Source organism: Passer domesticus, chromosome 6, assembly GCF_036417665.1.
Source record: "Passer domesticus isolate bPasDom1 chromosome 6, bPasDom1.hap1, whole genome shotgun sequence".
NCBI classification, from domain to species: Eukaryota; Metazoa; Chordata; class Aves; order Passeriformes; family Passeridae; genus Passer; species Passer domesticus.
Window position 1 is genome coordinate 72430701 of NC_087479.1, and position 15343 is coordinate 72446043.

Consider the following 15343-nt stretch of genomic DNA (forward strand, 5'->3'; position numbering starts at 1 on the left):
TGAAAAGACGGAAATTCATCCAAAAAGGGAGATCTCGGCGCTTGGCTTCATGGTGTGTATCAAGTTAACAATGGATGGTTTGTTTCCTGTCTTCCAGGGAGTTTGAAACCATCAAGGAGAGGAACAAGCACAGAAGAAGACATCGCCCACGCAAGGATGCACAGCCTCTCCCCAAGAAGAAAAGGCCAAATTAGCCCTGCATTTGCCCCAGGCTAGCAAGAGTTAGGCGTCAAGAGGACTAGACAGAAATAAGATTGTTTTTCAAGTTTTTAGGATTCTTTATTCTTCTATTAGTTTACGTGATAGGAATCTCCCTCTTTATTAGTTAACATATATTAGTATTATTAAAGATGTATTAGTAGTGTTAGATTTAAAAATAAATGTAAGAGGTTTGGTGTATCTATGCTTCAACTTTTCACATTTTGTCTTTGTTGAGACATGATCTGTCTGTATCATTAAACCAAAGTTTCTTCCATTTTGCCTTTTTGTCTGTATGAAATCCCTGAGGCAGTGTTCGTTACATTTCCTTGGTGTTGCACACACGGCATTTGCCCTGAGAGAGCAATGGGGGCACATGAGTCCCCCCCAGGCCCAGCCCCTGGCTCAGCTGGCAGCACTTGCAGAGGCGTGTCCCCATTACTGCCAATGAAATCATGGTGGAGCTTCCTCCTTTGATTCCTGAACATCTCAGCTGGGAGTGGCTGGGGAGGCTTTGCTGAATTCAGTGCATTGGATCTAAAGGAGTGCTCTTGTCTCACTGTACTTGCTGGGATAAAAGTAGTGGGTTGAGGCCTGTGGTAATCAGCGGAAGAAATGCGGCACTCAATATGAGTTATCAGCAAATCTCAAAACTTTATTGATAGGCACATACATTTATATTGGTGCTAATGAGGCCAATACATATTGCAAAAGGCGAGCTCATTATTGGTTAGTTACTTATCAGGTAACTACAACTACCTTAGCATTCTTGTGGCTACTATGTTGCAGCTGTCCACATCTTTTCTTCATATTTCTAACTAACGATCCTCTCCCCCATCCTGATGTTGCACCAAGGGCACAGTGCCCTTGCCAGGTTTGGACACTGACTGCTGACTCCTATCCTCATCTCCTTCTTGCTTAACTAACGGTATTATATCAGTGTGACCTTTGTCAGCTAGCTAGCTGTTCACAAAATCCTCCACAAAAGTTCTCTGTTGTATTCCAGCTCTGGGCTTTTTTCCCATACTGCGTGCGACAAGACTGTAATTTTTATTATAATTATAGTCGCTGTTATCCATCTAATTTTTAAGAAGGCTCCTGTGATTGATAGGACATTCCTTCCCCTCTCACACAGCCCGGCTCCAGCTTTCTGCTCCTTGATGCTCCTCTCTTGAAGCTCTTCGGGGAGGGACTGCCACGACCTAAGTCACCACCTCGGCTCTCCTTGATGTGCTCACTGCTGGACAGCCATCCCTCCCAGAACATCTTTCCCTCTCTGCCCAGACCTTCCTGATTCAGGGCAGCATCCCAAATGAGCTCCCAGAGAAGTTTCTGCATGTCACTGCTAGCCAGCGTGTCCCCGTGCTGGTGCAGGAAAGCTTTGTGAATGGCCACTGCTGGGAAAGCAGGCTGAGGTGGCACAAGCAGCTCCTGCACTGCAGTGCAAGTTTCTCAGAGCTCCTGTCACAGCCCCAGCCCTGCTCCCAGTTCTGTGCATTCTGCCCCAACAGAAACAGCCGCACCAGGCAAGAACTTACTGCTTTTGGAAAAATATTTATTTATCAAGATCAAGAAAACAATCATTGTCTGCTAATACCAAGTATCACTATCACTAAATGTACCACTATCACAAAAACAATCACCATCCTCCAATATTAACTATCACTATCGCTAATACAATCACTGTCCTCTAATATCAAGTAACGCTATCATTGAAACAATCACTATCCCCTAATATTGACTAACGCTATCATTAAAACAATCACTATCCTCTAATATTAACTATCACTATCATTAAAACAACCACCACCCTCTCATATCAAGTGTCCCTATCACTACCACTAAAAGAATCACTACCACTATCACTATTTATGGCTATCACTATCACTAATCATCTATCGCTATCACTAATCATCATCCTCTAACAGATAGTAGTCTTGCAGGTATTGGTAGGAGGGCCAAGAGGATGCTGTGGGCTGAGGTGACTCCAGGGAAATCCAGTGGTCCTGTGAAGAGGCATTGTCAGCCAGAGCACAGAAGGAGCAGGTGGGCAGAGGTGACGGGTCTGCACCCATGTTCTTGTACAACTGGGCGAGCTCTGCTGCAAAGAGCTCAGGAAACAGGCGGCAGCTGTCCCTGAACCCGTTGCCTTGGGCTCTCTCGCCGCTTCCCGCTCCTTCTCCTGACTCTGCTTCACCTCTAGGCTGACCACAGCTTTCCCAGGGAGAGTCCCAGTCCTGTCCTGTTGCCTCTTTGTCCTCCTGGCTCCTCCTGTAGAAACAGATTTCCAAGAAGACTCCTCACAGATAGGAATTTGGAGCACAGTTTCCTCAGAGCCCTGCTAGGAGCCGCCTGGGCGCTCCTGCATGCTGCAAAGACTTCCTTGCCAATGGCAGCAATTAATAACTCACCTGTCTCTCTTCAGCAGCTGATGCATGACTACATACCCAGACACTGCCCCAAGCAGAAGCAAAGCTGAGGCTGCTACTGTCCCTACTAGGATGTAGTACTTGCTCGGGTCACAGTGTCCAGCAGCCTCGGCTTTTTGCCCACCGGATGACCCTGGCAGGAGAAGAGACAATGCAAGAGTCAGCGTTTGTGCTCTGCACTAGGCATAACCCCACAGTGTGCTTCAGATGCCCAAGGACTGGCACTGCTAGTGGATCAGAACTGACATCTGATGTTGTCTTCAGAGATGGCTTCCTCTGGCTCTGGTGTCTTAGCATCAGGGACCAAGAGGGATCCCATCAAGCTCTCATGCACAAGAGCCCAGTGTGTGCCAGGGAGCAGCACTGCCCCATCTACTCCTCCGGGCTGCAGGCCCGGGCTGCGTGCTGGGCACCTGCAATTCACCCATGGAGAGCACTGCAGGGATACAGCAGAAATGCTGCTCTTTGCCCAAGACAGCATCTAGCAAGCACTCACCTGAATATTCCTCAGGCTCAGCAAGTGTCCTGGTGTCCTCTATTGGTTCTCTTTTTTCATGTGAGCCTGGCACAATGTCACTTTCTTCCACAGCTAAGGTCTCCGGCACAGTCTCAGAATCTGTCTCTTCAGAAAAACAAAACATTGCACACATTAAGCAGAAGCCACTGCCCCTCAGCACAAGCACAGTACCATGGCCTGGGCATTCCGGCAAGCGGCGCTGACGAGGCCGCTGTCCCCCCCAAGACAGGAGGAATCGACAGCTGGATTTTCTGCAGTGCAACAAGAAGTGCAGACCCAAACCAGCCAAGACTTAATCAACCAAATGACCCACAGAAGGAGTACCTTCAGGTTCCCCCTCACCCTTGGACTCCAGCTTCAACCCGTCCCTGAGCCTGAGCTTTGCAAGGGGCAGCCAAGGCTTGCTCTGATGTCATTGCTGCCTCCATGCTGTGCTGAGCGTGTGGCGAACCCAAATTCAGCACTGGCCTTTGCACAACATCTGGATGCCAATGTCTGCACAGAGCAGCCCTGGCCAGGAATGCTACAACTGCAGCAGCAGCTGGAGAAGCCCCTGGCAGTCATCTGGAAGCACAGCTGCGAGCAGAGGCTGTGCTGGACCATCTCTAGGGCTCCCTGCAGGAGCTGTGAAATGGAGTGGGCCTGCAGCAAGACTCTGACTGAGTGCTTCTGCCTGTCCAGGATACAGCACATGCCTACAGGAACCAAAAGCTCAGCTTGCCGGCTGCCAGGGTTAACAGAGTGGGATATACTAACCAGATGGGGCTTCATGCAAGGCTGCCAGGAGCTCCTCTGGAACATCCGGCAATCCTTCAGGGAACTCTTCAGGAACCTTGTCATCGTTCATCCCTATTGTTAGATTTACAAAAGCACGTTAACCTATGACGGTATTTTTCTCGTGAATAAAACAGGGAAAAGGGGCGCTCCTTTTTGTGAAGGCAGGACAGACTGACTACTCACGCTTGAGGTACGAGCTTGGAGTCAGCACGGTATCTGCCCCTCGCTCAGGGGCTGAAAGAGCACTCTCTGTGTCCACAACTACAACCAAACACCCACAAGAAGTTACCATCACGTGCACTGCCCTCATGGGCACACCTCAAGGCCTGGATGTGGGAGGCACTGATAGGGCACGCTCAGGCAGGTCTGCATCCTCACAGCTGCAGGGGGGTCTGGCTGCCCTTGGGACACTGAGCTGGCAGCTCCCACATGAAGGGAAAAGCCGTGGCGTGCCCACACGATCTGTGTGCGGGTCAGCCCTGGAGCCGGGCCAGAAGGCTGGACAACCAGAGCGGAGGGACGGACAGCCACTGCTGAGTGATGGAGAACTGGTGCTGAGCTTCCGGGCCTGACCCGACCCTCCCCACATCCTTGCTCCTTAGGAAGCTCCCTCCATGCTGCACCCTAAAGCAGCTGCAGCCCCTCACACCTCCCCTGGAGCCTCTGCCCCTCTGCCTGCCCCGTGCTGCCTTCCTGGCTCAGCCATCCCTGCTCCCGGCCCCGCTGCTGCCAGCCAGGACTGTGTGCTGGCCCCTGCCTGCCTACCTGCTCCCTGCCCAGCTGCTGGAGCACTCTGGGCATTCTGGGCTGGCAGGGCCACGAGAAAGAGCAGCAGGAGGTAGCGGCTCAGGACCATGATCCCCCCTGCTAGCAACACTCTGCTGCTGCTGCTGCTGCTGCTGCTGCTGCTGCAGTGTTGCCCAGAGCGAGCACTGAAGAGCACAGTGGGGCTCTGGAACGTGACATCAAACAGAGCTCTGTGACCTCATAACAAAGTGATGGCTGTGAAGGCCCCAATGTACGCCCACGTTGCCTGTGAATTCCTGCACCTCCCCTCTACTGAATTTCCTTATTCTGCACAGGAATGGAAGGAGCCAAATGGAGAAGGGCTGGAGTATTTTGGAGGCAGCATTGTGCATGGGAATGCAGAGGCACTCATGTCTTATTCCTCAGAAATTCCCTAGAAGAAGACCTGGATGAAGGCTGCTGTAAAAAGCCCAAATTCAAGAGTGTTTCTTTGCTAGTATTTTGGTCTGAAAGAATTGTGGCAAAAACCTGCTTTTCCTATGACTTCTGCTACAGTTTCATGACCTTTGATGGCAGCACTGCTTCCATCCTCCACTGTCACGCAAACATGGCTGTGCAGTGCTCACGCATCTCCCCCGTCAGCCTGGTTTACTCCCTTTTCCACTTCCAATGCTACTTAAAGCTCTCTCAAGGAGCCCTGCTAACTCTGGAGCCAAGAGCCTTTTTCCCTTTGAGGCAGATGTAGCCCATGTGCCACCATCAGGCCTGCTGTCCTGTAGAGTTGCAGCGGCGGCGGCTGGCCTCTGAGTCTCTGACTCTCCCGGCAAGCTGCGGCCAGCACCGCCGGCAGCACTGAGGGGGGGGAAGGGCACCCTCCCGCTGGGAGACTTCCTGGGGAGAGTGCTTAAGGCGGAATGCCTTCAGAAGAGCGAGAATGCACGGAGCTGTTTAAAGAGGAGCCGGGCTGCGACCCACAGGAGAAAAAGGCAGGACCGCGTCGACAGGGAAAACGATAGGGTTTTATTGAAAGTGCGTCGAGTGCGGACAAAAAGGCATGCCCGGCAGGGCCTTATAACCAGAACACAATGACCAATCTAAATTTTTGAGAGGAGGGAATAACACGTAACAAACATCTCGGATCTCCAGTGGGAATAAACTGAGGGTTGAACCCTGACCCCTGATCCAATCATTCACAGTCCAAGGCAGAAGGTTCTGGATGGAAGGGTGTGGGCACCGAGTAACAGACAGGCAGCCAGGGAGGGATTAGGAGAGATAAATCGTAGGGAAAGGGAGGGGAAAAGTGCAACTGATGGGGCGATCAAGAAGAGGGAGAGAGAGAGAGCCCGGGCAGAACCATAAACAGGAATGGGGGGTACAGGAATAAACCAACTTAAAACTAATGCACCCCAACATAGAGTAACCCACGCTCAAACTCCCACACTGTTGCTGGGAACACCAGGCTGCCGCCTATTCAGCTCTAGAGCCTTCCTGGGTCTGGCTCACTGCACGTGGCGGAAGAAAATACCACATGCGCCCCAGATCCCTCAAGCAGTCATCCAGAGCCCCTGAGCTCCCTCTGCCTTGTCCTCCGACACCATCAGGCACCGCCACGGGACACACACAAATGTCTTGGTTGCTGCAGATATCTGGTAACACTGCTGGCCTTTTAGCCGAGCAGCTCTTCTGGCAAATAAATATGCATGACTTATGTGTGCCAGGCAACCTACGCTCAGAAGCTCTTGGACAGCCTTCTAGAGCACCTTTGGTACAGTTGTCCCTGAAGCACCACTTAAGCCCCAGGTGTTTCCAGCTGCAAGCAAAGAGGCACTGACAGATTTCCACCCCTCGGGTCTCTCTCCAAGGCTCGTAAGAGTCCTATGCAGCTGCCAAGCTGCAGAAACTCGGCCCATGGCATCCTCTGGAATCAAGCACACATCACTGCCCACCGTGAAGGCCACAGCCCATAATGAGCAGAGGGCCAGAGCAGGCTGGAGGGTGTCTTGGTGACATCTCCTTCCTACGTAGGACCCAGGCAGGCTGCCCAGCTGCCTCGGCCTTGGCTCTGAGCGCCATCTCGGGCCCTCCATTCCGGCCCGAGGGGAGGCACCAATGAACACGGCCCTCCTTTGTTCCTTAAGGGGCCACACGCCCAGGCTCTCCCTTACCGCGCTCCGCGCCACTGTGCTGCTCGGCGGCCCGTCACCAGCTGCGGAACCAGTGTCCCCAGAGCTCCTGTGCTGCTGCTGAAGCCGCCCGCGGCGTGTGGCCCGGCGGGGCGGCAGCGCTGCCCGCAGCCCGCGGCCTCCTCGTCCCCTGCTGCCGCCATTGCGCACGGGGCCCTGAGGGGCGGGCACGGGGCTGCGGGGCTGTGCCGGCCCAGCTTGCCGGGCCTCAGCCCCAGCTGCTGCCGCTGGCTCGCAGCGACCACTGCAGAAGGAAAACACCTCGGGCTTTACTGGAGTGCATACAAAAACTGCCCCTGGGCTTCTCCTTGTGTGTTGCTCTAGCCACTTGCCCGTCCCTTCCTTGCCCGCTATAGCCCTGTTCTTTGCCACTCGCTCTCTATTTTGTTGTCCCTCCAAAGCTTCTTCAACAGTCTCCACCCCGCCCCAGCCCAGCGTTCGCTCTCTCCTGCTCCCTCCTGCTCATTCTGCGTCTCTTCCTCTGTCCCTGCTGCCCCTTCCCGCAGCTCCGGCCCCGTTCCCTGGTCCTCTTTTGCTCCCCTTGTCTCTCCGTTCTGCTTCCTGCCCCTGTCTCTTAGGTCTCTATTTCTCGGCTCCGCTCCCTGGGCCATGCTCGCTTCAGACTCCCAGGCGAACCGCCCCGGCAGCCGCTCTCTGCAGCCGGGACACGGCGGGGAGCTCTCCTGCGGCGGCACGACAGCGGCCAATGGGGCCCGGCACCAGCGCCTCGGCCCTCGCGCCGGAGCGGGGCCGCTCCGAGGCAGCGGCGGCAGCTGGAGCTGAGGCCTGGGAAGCGGGGCCGGCACAGCCCCACAGCCCCGGGCCCGCCCCTCCCGGCCCCAGTGGCAGAGAGCAGGGATGAGGTGGCAAACCAAGGCACTGGCCACTGGACAGAGCAACACACAAGGCAAATGCCAGGCACGCTTTTTGCCGGACCCCATTGAATCCAGAGCTCTTTTGCTGCTGCAGTGGCATGTCAGCTCCCTCAGAAGCAGCCGAGGCATTTCAGAAAGGGCACTGCAGGGCATGAGCATGCATATGTCCCACAGCTCTCAGTTGTGCATCTGGAAGGCTGCAAGTTTGGGTGTCTATATGAGAAGAGTTTGTGAGGCTTGCTTCAAGGGTTGAGGCACAGCTCTCTTCTGAACAGAGCCTTGGGCTGCCCTCTCAGGAGGTGGCTATCTCAGAGCTGCTGCTATCTCAGAGAGGCCCATGAGAGACAGCGCAGAGGCGCAGCTGGAGCTGCTGTGGAGAGCAGAGGAGAGGAACAAGGCTGAGGAGCTCAGTGGTTCCTCTTCATCACTTCAAAGGGAAGAGCATTGTCTTGGGACAGTCTTTACCGCCCGAGCAAGAAGTAGCAGGACCCCCCCAAAAGCCCACTGTCCAGAGATGCCTTCAAGCATCTCTCCGGCAATTGCTGCCGGCAATATCCTCCCCACACACTGCAGGCAACAGTCAGCCTCAACAGCAGCTGTGCTGCGTTCCTTGGACAGCAGCTTTGCTGCACTCACACCTCCAGCTTTGGCTGCAGATGGCCCAGCTGGAGCAGGCATGGGCAAAGGCCTGCAGGACCACCGTCAGTCGGACTCGTGAGCCCAGGACAGCAGTTCCCTGGCATGCTGGTTTCTTGCAGTGCCTCGCTTTCTTCATCTGAGACAGGCACTCCGTCACTTCTTTCCACCTGGAAGGCCTTCCTACATTCCATCACTTGAGAATTCGAGCAGGAAATACCCCCATCTATATTGCCTGAGTCTTAATCTCCCTGAACTAAAAGTTAAGTCAAGTCCAAACACAGGAATAAAGGAGCCTGCAACTGCCACACTCGCTCAAGCAAAAGATCACATCAAAGTTTGTGGTAATCGGCGGAATAAATGCGGCACTCAATATGAGTTTTCAGCAAATCTCAAAACTTTATTGATAGGCACATACATTTATATTGGTGCTAATGAGGCCAATACATATTGCAAAAGGCGAGCTCATTATTGGTTAGTTACTTATCAGCTAACTACGCCTACCTTAGCATTCTTATGGCTACTATGTTGCAGCCGTTCTCATCTTTTCTTCGTATTTCTAACTAACGATCCTCTCCCCCATCCTGATGTTGCACCAAGGGCACAGTGCCCTTGCCAGGTTTGGACACTGACTGCTGACTCCTATCCTCATCTCCTTCTTGCTTAACTAACGGTATTATATCAGTGTGACCTTTGTCAGCTAGCCAGCTGTTCACAAAATCCTGCAGAGTGGAGAGCTGAAGGGGGAAGCTTTGTCCCTCAGCCTTGAAGTCTTGTTGAGGAGCTGCTTGTGCTCTGGGGGACGCACACCAATGATGTTTATCCAAGCCCTGCAGATTCATTCCTGAGCTTCCTGACTCGCCACAGAGACTTGGAGGCTGTCATGTTGGGGCACAAATTTCAGTCTGGGAACTTCTTGAAATGCTTCAAGTACTCTGGTTTTGTTTGGTGTTTTTTTTTTTAGGGGTTTTTTGTTGTTGTTGTTGTTGTTTGTTTGGTGTTTTTTTTTTTTTGTTTTGTTTTGGTTTGGTTTTTTGGGTTTTTTTCCTTGCAGAATTATTGCCATAATCTTTTGCTTCCAGAGAATCTTTTCCATGTCTTTAGGAAACTTCTCTCTGCTAGGCTCCCAGATCAGGCCAATTCCCAGGTTCCTTCCCACACTGAGGTGTAGCCCATGTTTTCCACTCTCCAGCTGGAACAGAAGAAAGCAGAGAGTTTGCTGTTGTGGGAGAGCAGCTTCTCTTTCCTGCCAGCTTTCCATTTGGGACAGGTCGGTGTGTGCTCATTAGATAAAGGCAGGTTTAAACTCTGAAGGAGTTGTGTTCCAAACTGCTCCCTCCTGGAGCCCTTCTGTGGGCATCCTTGGACAAAAGGCCTCTTGGTGGGAGCTCCCAGTGGCAGGTTAAGGAAGGAGGTTGACATTTCAGGGCTGTGACTGCTGAAAGCAGCTGGTTTCCAGAGGTGTCCAGAGCTGGGAGTGGCTCCTTTTCTCAGCTGCCTGCAGAAAAGGAAGTTGCCAAGTGGGAATTTCATTTGCAGAGATGGCCATCAGGGGTGTTTTCCAAGAGATTGGCTGGCAGAGAGGCAGGTCTGGTGCTAAAGTGGCTGTGTGTTTGTTTTGATGGTGGGGAGGGTCAGAGGTGCAGACACAGACACCAGCTGGAGGAATAGTGTCATTTACTGCAATGCAAAAGTGCAAGAAAGAGTCAGAAAAGGAGAAGCCCAGCAATGCACCCCAGCATTATTACAAAAGGTTGCCTCTAGTGATTAAGAAAGATACATCAGCAGATACCCCAATGCTTTCCCCTTCATCCAGAGCAGCACATCAGCTGGGGGAAGCTGTCCCAGCCAAGCCCTGGAGAGCCATGGCCGGGAACTGGGAAATCCTGCGGAGCCTCCGCCTTTGCTGGCCACGAGGCTTCCGAGTGCGCTGTGAGAGCAGCCCGGCTCTGACGGTGCTGGACAGGCAACGTGACAGAGCTTCTGCTGGGAGACAGCTGATTTCATTCTCCTCTTGGTTTTCTCCCCGAGCCTGCCCAGGGCTCAAGGAGGAGCCAGGGCCAGGTGTGGCCTTATCCATTTTCCTAAAGCAGAAAGGTGCAGACGTGTTTCCCCAGTGAATGGATGCATTGTTCCTTTTGATAGCAATACTTGGTTAAGGAGCAGATACACAGCACATTTGGTTGGAAGGGTCACCTAGAGGGCAGCTTTGGCTCAGGTCCTGTTGTTGAGGCTTCAGGCAGGGTCTGAAGTTCAGGCTTCAGTCCTTCAGTATTTTGTGGTGCAAATCAATGCTGTGCAGAGCCGGAAACAAACAAGTCTGTCTTTAGCACATTTGAGACAGGGAAGAGGATTAGCCCTGCAAGGCCAGGCTAGGGCCCAGAGCAGAAGCCAGCACCCTGCACTTGCCCACAGGGAGCCCTCCAGAGCAAGAAGCCACTCCTGGCCAGGGGCTGAGGTGCCCGAAGCTGCCTCCCCGCTGTGCAGCTCTGCAGAGCCCGCGCAGCGCCGGGTCCTGGGCAGCTGGGACAGCCCGGCTGCCCTGGAGCACCAGGAGTGTCCCAGAGAGAAGCTGCTGCCCTTTGCTTTGAAACTGTTTTGCAGAGTCCTGTCATTAATCCACAGAGTCCGATATGTTTTCCTTTTGTCTCCCAAATTTAACCCAGCTTTTTGAGAAAATGGACTGATGTAGCTTCTGCTGGTGGTGGTGCTTTTGTCTGTAAGTGAAGGCAAGTGAGTTGAGCCAAGGACAGAGTCCGCTGTTACCATCCCGGCTCTGCCATGTCAAGGAAACCTCTCGCAATTGGGCTCATGGTGCTGAGCAGTTTTCTTAGTTTTGGAAAGCTACAACGTTAAGAAACCAAACAGATTTTCCTCCATGAGGATACCAGCAGTAGCATGATGCCAGTTTTTTCCACCTCTTCTCTGTGTCTTTGGTGTTTTTGAGAGTTCCTCAGTGCCCAGCAGGAATGAAAGTGTGGAGGATTTTGTGGACAGTTAGCTAGCTGATAAAGGTCACATTGACATAATACCGTTAATTAAGGAAGAAGGAGACAGGTATAGGAGCCAGCAGTCAGTGTCTGCATCGGGCAAGGGCACTGTGCCCTTGGTGCAACATCAGGATGGGGGAGAGGATCGTTAGTTAGAAATACGAAGAAAAGATGAGAACGGCTGCAACATAGTAGCCATAAGAATGCTAAGGTAGGCGTAGTTAGCTGATAAGTAACTAACCAATAATGAGCTCGCCGATTGCAATATACATTTGCCTTATTAACACTAATATAAGTATGTGTGCCTATTGAATAAACTTTTGCGATTTGCTGATCACTCATATTGAGTGCTGCATTTCTTCCACTGATCTCGATATGAAAGGACCTGTGATGATGTGATTTGAGAGCTCTGTGTTGTTCCTTGCCACACGAGTGTTCATGACAAGCTGGACACCCCACTCGTGGCTCTGTTGAGTTAAATTCATCCCAGTTCTGTGCAAACAGCAGCCCCGAGGTGCTGAGGAGAGCAAGGATAGTGGGTGGGTGTGCATGCACACACCCGGGGCTGACTGCTGTGTGGGCAGAAGGTTTTGGACTGCTGTACATCTTCACTCTCCCAGGCTGGAGGAATATATCAAATGTATACGAAATAAAAATATTTATCAAAATATATCAAAGTGTATCACACAACACATATGAATTGATGATATATGTAATTTGTCATCTGTAGACTAGATACTATGTATTTTTATATAGATACTATAATAAATAGAAGATATAAAATATAGACTTGATCATTTTCTCAGCCATTGCCTGTGGGTCATACAGACCATCTCCTGGTGTTACTGCATTTGTGTATTCTGGTACTACTTATTAGAGCATCCATGTCCCTGGCAGTTCCTTAAAGGAACTTCACACAAAGGGCTTCCATCATTTCAGTGCCTTCAGAACTTGTTCCTTCCCAGTTCTCCAGACTCCTTCTGGATTTTGGAGCATCTCAGCACTTGTGTCCACGGCCCTTCCTTCATCCCCAGCCTGCAGCAGTCACAGTCACTGCTGCCTCCCCCTTGCTGCAGCTCATTTGCCCAAGTGCTGCCAAAGGCAGCGGAGCTGGCTCAGGATCCCTGTTGGCTTCAGGGCTCTGGGATGAGCTTCAGGGGGACACTTGGAGCTCTTCCTGAAGAGCTGCCCGTGGGATGGGGGGTGGATTTGTCCTCCCCAGGTGGCTCCTGCTTGGAGTTCTGCTCTCAGTGGAGCCCCGGAGGTTTCTCAGCAGGCCTTGGCAGCGAGTTCTGAGCCAACGTGTGGCTCTGCTGCCATCCCAAATCTGCGCTGCCCTTGCCCAGCCTGAGTGCAGGTGGGGCCTCTGCTGGGCATGGCCGGAGATTTCCATGGCCCAGATCCTGCAGCATTTCCAACTGCTCCTGGCTTTGGGGAGCACAAATCTACACTTGCTTTAATTGAATCATTGCATTTATTGCAGATAGTTACACCTGCACTAGTAATGTACAAATATGCAAAAAACCCTTAAGTTTAAAAATGAAATTTGGTTTAATTTGTTACACTTGTGCTGCCAATGTATGAACATGCAAATATCAATTTAAGTTTAAAATCGAATTTATTGTGAGAATCGTTCTTTATAAATATGTACAAATATCAACTTCAGTTACAAAAAATTAGTTTCTTGGAACTTTCTACAACAACTCTACAAATATGAATTGAAGTTTAACAATTAAATTTTTTGCACATTACTACCACTTTACAGTCCATATACAAATACAGGAATATCAATATCCCTCTCTAAAGAATCTCAGATCCAGAACTAAATAAATACAATTGTAGAACTATGCAACTCCATATATATTTAAGTAGAAGTAAATACATATATATCCATAAGAATATATAGATGTAAATACATATTTCATTCCATATGTGACATATAATACACACATAACAAACATAAATGTACAAATTTCAATGGACCATTAAAAAAATCCATACAACTCCAGCAATAAAAGTAGCTACACAAATGTACAAATATGTAAATATAACTCCAGATGTAAACAGATCAGTATACATGCATCAATATAACAATATACATACACAGATACCTACACAAATATCAGTCAATGTATGTAAATATCCCTACACTTGTAACTATCCAAGTCTAACTCTGCCCATCCATAAACAGAACCAGATCAGCAGGGATTGCAGCCTCCCATGTTCCCAGGCTCTCCCTCGGTCTCCTCCTCCCGGGCAGAGCAGCTCTCCTGCACAGGGACAGCAGATGGGACATCTGGGAAGCCAAGGGAACACTGAGTCAGTATGGGGACGTTTCCCTTGGCAGCAGCTGCACTTCCACCAAGGAAGAGGAAATGTCAGAGCCTCCCCAGGAGGGTCAGAAGGAAAAGCAGCCGAGCGGGCCAGGCTGTGGTGAGCTGTTCACTTCTTTCAGGCATCCCTGTTGCTCTGGGGGAACTCCCTCATGTCACGTTATTGAACTACCTCTGCACTTACCAAGACTGTGGCCCCCAGATCAAGCAGTATTTCTGTCTCCAGCTGCTTGCACCAATGACAGGGGATGTCCTCTAACAGCGCTGGGGCACAAAGTTACCTTCCACAGCTCATCTGACAGGGCCTTGTTCTTCCTCAGCTTCCTGTCTTTCTCCTTATCTTCCACTTGGAATTTTTGCAGCATTTCTTTTTCTTTCCCCTTGATCAGTGCTAAAATGAATGTTTCTCTTCCAAACTTGAGTTTGTTCAGTGATCCTGTCAAGTGTTTTCTCAGAATCTTTCATCATGGAATTGAGTGTTAATTTCAGCAATTTTGGTGATTTTCTGGGTGATTTCTGCAAGTCTCCTGTTCATTAGGTCACCGCTTAGGAAGGTACAAAGAGAAGAGGGATGTTTCTACATGTCAGTTCACCAGTGGATAGAGAGAGTGATTAGCTGCATTTTACATGTACTCCTAAGCTGAAAGTGCAACAGGTAACTTGGGGAGAAATTAAAGCCAGATCTCTCCTTTTACCAGCCTGTATTCAAATGTGAAGTAAATAGAGCAGGGTGAGAATGTTTGTGCTTCATTAGTGCATCCATAGATTCCTGCTATGCCTGGGAACCTGATGCTCGGAGTCTTCCGCGTTTAGGGGAACTGCATTTCAGCGAACTGCATTTCAGCAAAGAGAGTCCCTGTGCACAGGCGCCAAAGGGAAGAGGGTCCCACGGAGAGTCGGCCGAGGAACGACACTCACAGCCCATGTGGCTACATGCTGCTCCCCTTTGTTAAGCAACTTTGGCACATTTATCCTTCTCTAGACACTGTCTCACGCCACTAATGCTTAATGCTCCTTGGTTCAGTAGCTGCATTCACACATGCATGTTAATTACTGATTGGCTGTCACACCATAAGCATCTTTAGCTAAGGTGTGCCAAATTAGCAGCTCCTATGATGTGCTTGGCATTTGGTTTCATCTTGGCACAATGCTCCTTCTTCCTTGATGTATCTGTTGGAGGACAGCACATGGTCTGTCTTGTTCTGGGGGCAGTACATGGTCTTCAGAGTAACTGCAGGCCAGGGTTGTCCAATTCCCACAGGAGAATGTCATGGCCTTGTTCAGCCAAGAATTCTTCTACAGTTTAGTGGACCCACTTTTTGTATGGCCAATGGCTTTTCCTTGTCACGCACAAAAAAAAAAATCTTCAAAAACAAAACCAAAACAAAACAAAACAAACCCCAAACCAAACCAAACCAAACAAAAAAAAAAAAACAACCAAAGAAAAAATCCAAGAAACCCCACCCAAAACCAACAACAACAACAACAGAAACAAAAAAAAAAAAAACCAAAGAAACAAACAAAAAAAAACCCCGACCAAAAAAAAAAAAAACCCCAAAGAATTACCAATTACCTCAAGTAATAATAAAAGAAAAACTACTAAGATTAGGGATTCCTTGATTCCTTTTGGAATGTCGTCCATAGAGATTCTCATTTCA

General features: G+C 50.4%; 1 protein-coding gene across 1 annotated transcript; it reads right to left on the minus strand.

Annotated features, from left to right (window-relative positions):
* Positions 1-1419: 1419 nt before the first annotated feature.
* LOC135302269 (uncharacterized) lies at positions 1420-5434 on the minus strand. The gene is made up of 6 exons (XM_064422668.1): positions 4687-5434; positions 4105-4182; positions 3901-3993; positions 3124-3249; positions 2610-2760; positions 1420-2469 (listed from the first exon to the last, which is right to left on the minus strand). The coding sequence occupies exons 1-6, from the start codon at positions 4775-4777 to the stop codon at positions 2106-2108; spliced, it is 903 nt and encodes a 300-aa protein (XP_064278738.1). The 5' UTR covers positions 4778-5434; the 3' UTR covers positions 1420-2105.
* Positions 5435-15343: the final 9909 nt, after the last annotated feature.